The following is a 9,935-nucleotide window of genomic DNA, read 5'->3' as shown; positions in this document are numbered from 1 at the left end:
CCGAAGTTTGAGGGAGGGGAGCGTTTTGCAAAAAGAATCATGAACATTGCAATCTTCTCCAAATTTCAATTTTGAAAATCACACACAGGCACATCCAAACAAAGCAGAACCAAACATGAATTCATTGCCATCCCTATAGGAGTTGCAACAAACGCACAGATATGATATGATATGATATGATATAGGATATGATATGAACTTTATTTGTATAGCGCTTTTCAAAACATAGTTCCAAAGTGCTGCACAGAGCAAGATTAAAAACAGCAAGAAACACACAATAACAAAACGATAATGGCACACCAAACAATAACAAGGATGTATAAATGTGTAGATGCCACATTTCCCCCCATAGAAACGTGATTTATTTCATCAAAGCACAAATGCTCTTTTCTATTGAGTCTATTAATTCCCCCCCCCCCCCCCCCCCCCCAATAAATGTAATATTTGGCATATTAATAATAGTTCACTTCCTTCATTAAGACACTACATTATATAATTGATCTTGATGCACTGGATGCATGGTCAAATTGTGATTGGCAAGTAGTTGGTTATTATCGGGCAGTAATAAATAATTATTTTCAGTACTGTTTGTATTAATCAGTAACTATTTTATCTATTTAACAAGGCCAAATTAGTTTTTGTCTAAATTTGTATGGTTAAATAATCCAATTTATACAGCTTCATTCCACTCGATTCAATTCAAAGGAGCTTTATTGGCATGAGAAAACATACGTTTACATTGCCAAAGCAAGTGTCACAATACAATAAAAACAGTTGAAACATTGCCACATTGCATCCACTCAAATGCTATTGTTACAGAGCCAGTGGATTCATGGTTCTTTAAAGGTACATTCCACCAGTGTAGCTCATCTAGTAATCCACTCCACACAGTTGCACCAGGAAGAATCTATTCAAGTTTACTGTTGTAAGCATTTCTTCCTACTGTGATCCACAGATAAACCAAAGGCCACACTGAAAGCTGACCAGACAACAGAGCTACCAGTAGAGGGCAGTGTTACACTGACCTGCTCTGTGGAGGTCTCCTCTGGATGGAAATACTACGGGTACCAAAATGACACAAACTCACTGATCGATCAATACTCTACTCAGTCTACTGGATCATTCAATGTGTCACAAGGTGGAATGTACTGGTGCAGAGGAGGGAGAGGAGAGCCACTTTACTACACTGAATACAGTGACCCACTCACCATAGGTATAAATACAGTCGTTTTGAGGCTCATACACTACAGCCTAAATGCTGAAATGAATTGCTTTAATACAAATCTAGTTATTGTCTACACCAGGCTGGATGGCCAAATGCCAGAGACTATGTTTTTGCTCCTGTCCGTCCATGTGTCTGTGAACAGCTAATCTCTGCCACCGACCGGCCAATCGCATGACACTTTGCACGCACACTCTCAATAGGCCAAGGAATGGACCTGCATGGTCATTATAATGCCAGACTAGATTTTCTGCCAATTTGTGTTTTCTTCTACTCTTTTTTTTGCAAATATTCCTACGAATTTCGTCCAGTATTATATCACAATCCTTTCCCATTTGCTATATGTAATGACTGACTCCCATTAAAGTTTGTGGGCCCTTGTGTAAGCAACCCGGCCTGGCGGAGAAGGACCTGCGCTCCGAGGAGCACCTGCACATGCATGCTTCTCGTTTCAAATGACGTTGTCATATTGCCTCCCATATAGTGTCTCCTCCTCCAGTGCCTGCATCTACTCCAACTCCATTGCCCGGATCTACTCTGCCTTCACCTTCAGTGACTGAACCTGCTGTGGACCTGCAGAGCTCTCTGTCTCAACAGCTGGTCGTGGGGTTGAGTGTGGGAGTTATCGTCGTCGTGATTCTACTGACCGCCCTCGTGCTCCTGCTGTGTCGCTATACGTCTAAAGGTGAGAACCACTCAAACAGGGCTCATATCTTGAATAACAAGAACAATTCCTGCCGCCATTAATTAATCCCTCGATCGCGTATTGCCATGGTTTAATCGCGCGTAACACTTACTTTGAAGATCCAAATATCCGTAATGGCGTGTTACAATGACAAACTGCTATGTGTGGTCTCATGCCCGGATGTTGTTGTGTCGGTCTGTGGTGGAAAAAGGCGACCGCGAGTGTCAGCCCGCCTGCTACGGCCCGTTGAAAACCCTTGTATTCACCAGAAACTGCCCCTCAAGGTCGTTTCTGAGATACAGAGCTGTGAATGGTGGGCTTAGACTGGAAGTGGATGCGCGCGCATCTTCAAAATGGCCGCGGCCACTGTCTCACTTTGACTGTTGTGCTAACGAACGGTAGCTAACGATTTGATCGTATTAAAACATGTATTAAAGAATACATCGCTGTTAAAACGGCTTTTCCGGGTGTGGCGCGGTAGGCTACTAATTTAACCCTACGGTTTCTATGTTCCTGGCAGGCTTCGTGTTAAACTCCCATCTATAGTCTGTTGTCACACTGAACACAGATTGATTGATTGATTGAAGAATTTATTAACAGTTTGCAGAATTACAGTACATTTCAAGCACAAACTCAATACAAAGGCTGTTAACTGTGAGTGGACGACCCAATTAAGCATTACACTTGTTTCCAATAGGGTCCACCATGTTCAAATCATCAAAACATTTAGAGACGTACAAATAGACACTTCTATAGACAGAACAGGAATTCATCATAGGACAGAGGACATGGTTGCAGTGTAAAACAATATTTAACATATTTTACTCTTCTTTTTTTTCAGATTCATGTTGTGTCAGGTAGGTAACCGATCTCTGCTTCTTGGACTGTCCCCAACTGGAAGCTTAGTTACGTTTCTCACATATAGTCGACAGGAGATGGAGGGATTGATTTGTTAGGCTACATCCTTCCAGGGCAGGCTAGATTTGGCTGCCAGTGTAAATGGGGCCTCAGGCATTTGTAATGGTATCCACATACACAGGAATCATTTTTTTAAACAGTTTAGATTTTTAGAACATGTTAGCCGATCTACTGTACCGTTGTACATAAGTCTTGTGAGCTTGTAGATGGGCTATTTTTGGGAAAAAAAGTATAAAATGACGAAGATGGATGGAAGATGGATAAGGCATAAAGTGCACGCACACCATGTCAGAAAAGAGAGCTGACTCACTCTAGAATAATGTCCTTGCTAGCATAGATTACTGCTTTTCTTTTTTTGTAAATATTGAAGGTTATTACAGATTTATGAGAGACTGTAATTTGAGGGTGCTACGCAGACTTCAAATCTGCTCCTCTATTGCGTTAAGCAGAGCAATGGGCACCGAGTTAGGGTCATTTCAGTGTTAAACACTGCTTTAACACTGCTGTAGTGCCAGTGTTATTGGCACTACAGCATGCCTATTCTCATGCCAGACCCTCTGAACAGTGTTTGTGTCAAGTTTGGTGCTCCAGGATGAAATGACTGAGGGGGCAATTGAAAATCGCGAGCGGGCATATCTCATTTTTATATAGTAAAACATGCATAAATACATGCAAAGTACATGCATAAATGCATAAATCTTAAACTGAGGCGGCATAATTTGCAACTGAGCGTGCCAGCCCCCCTCTGGCATTATAGTCCAATGGTTAGTGTCAACTTACCAACTATTGGTCATCTGTGTCACTGTGTGTGTGTGTCTCATATTAAAACATGATCACAGTAGCTCTTATTCACTACTTTATGATGCTAAATATTTGTCTTGAAATAGATCTGTCAAGTCCCAGGGAACCAATCAGGACTCAGCAGCAGTCCAGAGTACCAATCAGAGTGGAGGTCCAGGCGATGGTCACTCCTCACTTCAGCATGGTCAGCCAATCAATCAATCAATCAATCAGAAACAGGCTTTCATTTACCACCATTTACCATCAATACAAGGCTCTTAAGTGACTACAAAATGTACAGTAGCATATACTGTACTTCATGAGTGGGAGCTGTTAGATGTGACAGAATTGTAGAGATGAATTGGGAGATGACTATATATCTATGGTTCTTTGTTTCAGACGAGGCTGATGCAGCTGAGTCCGGTGATGTGACATATTCACAGCTTGAACTCAAACGCACGAGCAGGAAAAGGAAGGGTGAGCATGCAGACAAACAATCATGAAAAGTAGGCTACGTGAAATATGACCAAGATGACGGACTGTGTAGTGGTTGTTTTTAACACCAGGAGAACTTTATTGACGACCAGAACAATGCTTCGACCACAGTCCGGGTCTTCATCAGGTCTAACTAAGTGGAGTTATAGACACTTATTCAATTCAATTTTATTAAAGTGTCAAATCACAATTAAGTTGTCTGAAGACACTTTACATGTAGAGCAGAGAACCGACAGAGGTCCTATACCCTGAGCAAGCAGTATTGCGACAGTGGTAATGAAAAACTCCCCCTTAGCTGGAAGAAGCTTAGACCTGGTTGCAGGGGTCATCAATATAGGCCTATGTCCGTGCACAGACGTGCCCCCCCCCCCCCCCCCCCCCCCCCCATTTTTACACAGCATTAATTATTGTGTTCTAATTTTGATCATAAGACCCAATTACTGAATGTCAAGTCTCCAGGTTTTCTTTCAGAATATACGTACTGTATGCATAGGAGGCCTTAGCTATGTTTCACCAGTTTCAATTGAAACGGGCCTCCACCCACAGGGGGGCCTCCACCCACAGGGGGGCCTCTTAAGCTCCAACTGAACGCCAGGCGTCAGTCAACCCCCGCGGCCCGCCACTCTTGGCCCTCTCTATCTCGCTCACTCACTGCCTTGCTCTCTCCCACAATGTTAAGTTACACCTATTTTATGTTAATGACCTGGGTAAAATATGCAGCATTGAGAGTTAAAGGGGAGACACTTTAATAAGCCTATCTCACAGAATTTCCCCGCCCCCCTAAATACGCCCCCTTTCGGGGTTAGTGGTGATAGCGTGACGTCACTCCATAGACACTACATGTTAACCGAGGTAATTTAAGAAGTCTACAACTTTTGTTTTCTCAAGGTAAGGTTTGTTCTATCTGTTCGACCTGATTTACCATCTTGTTTGCTTCATAATAATATTGGTCTGTCACATTTTTACATTAGAAAATGTACATAGATTCTCCAGAGAAAAAAACGTGTAAATGCTCATGTTAAAGACACCACTATTTACCGGAAGTGGGCGTGGAAAACGGGCTGTGAGATAGGCCTATTGTGAAGGGACGACAGGATGAGGAGAGGTGGTGTTGTTGCTAAAACGGGCTGTGAGATAGGCCTATTGTGAAGGGACGACAGGATGAGGAGAGGTGGTGTTGTTGCTAATTGTCCAGAGTAATGGCTGCGTGTGATATTGAACAGTCAAACTATTTGTATCAATACGGCTGTATCAACAAACTAATTATGTCATAGGTATATGGGGGCCTCATATTTGGTCTTGAAACGGTCCTCCAGATTCCTAAGGCCGCCCCTGTACGTATGACGTACACAACACTATGGCATCGGCATAGCTAAGTCCAACTTATACCAGTGGTTCTCAAACATTTTATTTACAACTTAACTCTGGGGTTGCACAAAATGGAACATTTCCATTTGAACACTCTCAGAGTTACAGACCTTATGGTCATTCAGTGCTAGTTCTTTATGTGTTTCTGGTATTATTGTCCGCTCATTTTGTTCTTCCCTTTAGACAGTTGTGTGTATGAGTGTGTAATGTTGCTATTGATGCATTAATGAGAAAATTACACAACAAAATTAAAGGTATATTCAGTGATTTGACTTAATTCAAATATCACTTATTTTTTATTTTTTTCTGGATAATTCTCCCTACTATAGAGTGTGCTGACCATATAAGGAGTTCCTCCCTGTCCCCAGTGAGCCCCTGGGGTCAAAAAACCCTAGTTTCAGTTTGGGCTTTGGGTGGCAAAGCCTTCATCCAATCAGGATGAGAGGGGCCTTCCTCCAATCATGATCAAGTGGGGGCGGGCCTTGGTGCACATGCTGTTGGCCTGTTGCACTTCCCCCCACTGTAGAGCGTGCATGTGCACATTTTGTTACCGGGGCGGACTGGGTGGTTTTCCAAATCTCCCAAATCACTGAATGCTCCTTTAAGTAAATTTGACTCTATGAACTTTATACATTTATGTCGACTACCACACACTGTGCATCACATAAAGCTATAGCCTGTGTCTTCATAACAGTGTAATCATCTGTTTAGGTAGCTGATAAACATAAATACAAGAGTTCCTAACAAAGCGTTTCCTCTACAGAGCAATTTGTTGATCCATTTGAGAGTTCTTTGTATTCTGAAGTGAAGACCGACAAAGGTACAGACAAAGGTATACACATTCAATGTTTTCTCTCATATCAGTAAATCAATTCATATTTAATTCAATTTAATTTGGGGTGTAAGTTATCAGGGTTCACCTTTGTTTAAGTTAAATATTTACCTCCAATAATAGCAATAATTATTGTAGGTAATATTAAAAAAGAGCAATAAACTTGAGGCTGAACTGAAGTTTTGACCGACATTTTCATTGACAAAATTTACTTTTGTCTACTGTACATCTACTATCTACTGTACATGAATGTAATATTTGTACATGTCAAATAAGCTGGAGAGCGTATTTACTGTACATTGTGATGCTTTGAGTATTGTGTGGGTGCATGTGTGCGTGCATGTGCGTGCGTGCGTGCGTGTGCGTGTGTGTGTGTGTGTGTGTGTGTGTGTGTGTGTGTGTGTGTGTGTGTGTGTGTGTGTGTGTGTGTGTGTGTGTGTGTGTGTGTGTGTGTGTGTGTGTGTGTGTGTGTGTGTGTGTGTGTGTGTGTGTGTGTGTGTGCGTGCGCGTGCGTGCGCGTGCGTGCGTGCGTGCGTGCTTGTGCAAATTTAATTTAGCATGAACCAAACTTGAATTTGGCTTGTGTGTTGTGTTGTAGAAGCAGATGTGACCTACGTCCAGGTTAACTACCAACACAAAGCCAACAATAAGAGAGGTAGGTGAAATCTATATCCACACACACGTACTGTGTAGGTGGATATGGTATGTAATGTATATACATATAAATTCCCAATTGATAGTGTACCAAATAGGGAGAGTTCCCTCTACAATGCATCTGTTCTGTTGAAACATAATGAGAAGATACAGCTAGATACTGACAGCTACAGTTGGGTGCCACCGATATTGTCCCTTATCATTTGACCCATTTAGGCCTGACCTCAAAATTTAAAAAAATCCTTCTAAATCCTCCAGTTTTCTGAAATAAATATTTTCACGATTTTTCAAAAATAGCAGACCTACAAGCTCGTAGCGCGCCACTCGGTGGCGCGCTATGAGCTTGTAGATCTGTTATTTTTCAATAGCTAAATTATAACATGTTTAAAACACCAAAAGGGGTTCCCGCCCAAAATGGGTTAACTGTCCTTTTGCGCAGATCACGCAAAACTCAGCAAAAAGAAATGGACAATATCGATGGCCTCCAACTGTAGGCAGCTTCATATGGTTAAGGACTGAAACTTCATACTGTGGATGTGGATGCTCTACTTATCGTTTCTCTTAATATATGCTGTGTTTTTCCATGCACTGAATCAGCAGCTCCAGAGCAGAGTGAAGATACAGTTTATGCTCAGGTCAAAGCAGGAACATCTCGTGGTAAGATTCTGTCTTCATGTAGTCAACAGCTGCAGAGCTAATGCTGCTCATAACCAGTATTAGTCATTTCATCAACACCTCACAGGTCACTTTGATCACATGTTTATGCTACTCCTCCAATATTGTCAGCAGTTGTTATGACAACTAAATAGTCAATTACACTGTCCTTCTGGGTTATGGGATCTAAAGTCTGCATGGTACCAGCAGTGACATTGATCAAAAGGTTGCAAAACTAACTGCAGATAATGATTGTCGAATTTGAAAGTACATCCATGTTTGTTACATGTTATTAATGTACTGTACATTAGGCTGCGACCCTGTCCTCATGATGCTTGATGAATTAAATTGCAGAAACCACAGTATACACAGTCTCGAAATTAGCTCATCTACAAACTTTAGATCGAATATTTCTGCGGAATGCTAATTCTGGCAGAATGTTTGCCTAATATGACATGCCCAGAATAGGGACACCACACCATTTTATAACTATAACTATTGTACTTGGTATGAAGGACCCTTTACAGAGCTGGAAGGTCAACCAATCTTGTGTGTGTGTGTGTGTGTGTGTGTGTGTGTGTGTGTGTGTGTGTGTGTGTGTGTGTGTGTGTGTGTGTGTGTGTGTGTGTGTGTGTGTGTGTGTGTGTGTGTGTGTGTGTGTGTGTAACCTAGCAAGGGAGAGGAGAGGTGTTTGATGAAAGAAGGTGGAAGCACATATTTTATGTCATTATTGTGAGATTAAAACAATTAATCTCTCATTGTCATTCTCAAAATGTTTTGGGAGATATTAAACTGTAGGGAGCATGCCACTTAATCCGTGTATCATTCATGCTGTTACCAAGTGGACGTTAAATAGACGTGTCGGACTGTAATATGATGTTCATTGTCAGTCAGTGTGTCTGGGTTTAAGTTTTTAAAGTTGTATGACGTTTTTTTTATTCCAGGTTTGTAGATGAAGATGGAAGCCGAAGCCTTTTTACTTTATTTTGTATTATTTTTTTGTTTTGTCCCCGGTGTGGGGAGGGGGGTTGGTTGCTGTTACAGCTTCAACCAGCAGATGGCTGTTCAGATGGCTCAGATGAGCAGGTGGGGGTCGAAACAACCCAGCAGTATAGAACAGAATTAACAGTGGTTTTTAAAATTTTTTTTTAGATATTTTGAAATATTAATACAAATATAAGGGTATTTACTTGCAACCCATAAAAATTGGTCCGCGACCCTATGGTCGGGACCCAGTGTGGTCGGGTTGATATCGTGATATCGAACGCCCTGCAAACAAATTATGTAATGATTTCTTCCATTAAGACATGGATTCTAAAGCTCCTTTCTTGCATTAACTGTTTATTTTGTATATGTACAGTACTGTGTGTACAGTATGTTTCCTTTTTATAAATTGTGCAAATCCATACACATAAATAATAATTTATCCCGTCTGGTTAAAAACAGGTTTACTTTAGGTGACAAAAGTTCTCAGACCTACACCTACTGTAGAACAATAGTGTGTTGCCTACAGCAACCACACTAATATGAATAATAATAATATTGATAATGTTATGAACTATATGTGCCACAGAGATTAATTTGTCGTAACTTTTGCAGTGTGTTTTTATATTGTAGTACTGTGATTCGGCTTACACTGCTATTTACACATTTGCTATTTATTTGGATCTTTGCTCTGAATTTAAGGACTACCGACAACCCACTCAAAGGACCACATATATCTTATAACCATTTCTCATGCCGTATATTTACTGCCTTTGTCTCTTTCAAATGAACAAATAAAATATGTATTATGGTCCCATTTTAACTCATTGAACATTCCTCAAGCTGCAGCCTGATGACCTAAAAGTCTACTTTATCTGTGGTTGTGTGTGTGTGTGTGGGGGGGGTGTCTGTGTGTGAGTGGGTGCGTGCATGCGTGCGTGCCTCTGACTATGTGTGCACCTCTTTCCCCTCCTAGCTGTGCATTGGGTTACAGTGGTATAGTTTCCTCACTACCAGTTCCGGCTGCCTGACACAGTGCCTGCCAGTCTCTTCCTTCTGTGTCTGACCAGAATCAGAGTAATCTAGTAAGAGAGTGGCGACACTATAGCGTTGACTCCCATTGTAACAATGTAACAATCTAATGCGGGAGTGCTCATTCTATCTCGATGGAATAGTTCCAATGTTTGGAACTATACAGTGTTGTTCTTGGCAGCAAATTTCTATTTTAGTTTTAGTCATAGTCACCTGAATAGTTTTCTTTTTGTTTTAGTCACATTCTAGTCACCTGGGATGTTTTAGTGTTAGTCTAGTTTTAGTCAACTAAATGTCATAAAATTTTGGTC

At 41.2% G+C, this 9,935-nt stretch overlaps 1 protein-coding gene across 1 annotated transcript; it reads left to right on the top strand.

The window, feature by feature from the left end:
• The first annotated feature begins 1,122 nt into the window (after positions 1-1,122).
• LOC306928431 (uncharacterized protein) lies at positions 1,123-9,232 on the top strand. The gene is made up of 9 exons (XM_079508535.1): positions 1,123-1,213; positions 1,707-1,907; positions 2,749-2,764; positions 3,713-3,810; positions 4,005-4,082; positions 6,232-6,300; positions 6,899-6,955; positions 7,552-7,611; positions 8,553-9,232. The coding sequence occupies exons 1-9, from the start codon at positions 1,144-1,146 to the stop codon at positions 8,558-8,560; spliced, it is 657 nt and encodes a 218-aa protein (XP_079364661.1). The 5' UTR covers positions 1,123-1,143; the 3' UTR covers positions 8,561-9,232.
• Positions 9,233-9,935: the final 703 nt, after the last annotated feature.

This window comes from Electrona antarctica (assembly GCF_951216825.1).
Source record: "Electrona antarctica genome assembly, chromosome: 8".
Classification (NCBI taxonomy): Eukaryota; Metazoa; Chordata; class Actinopteri; order Myctophiformes; family Myctophidae; genus Electrona; species Electrona antarctica.
This window is presented reverse-complemented; position numbering and strand designations above follow the sequence as displayed.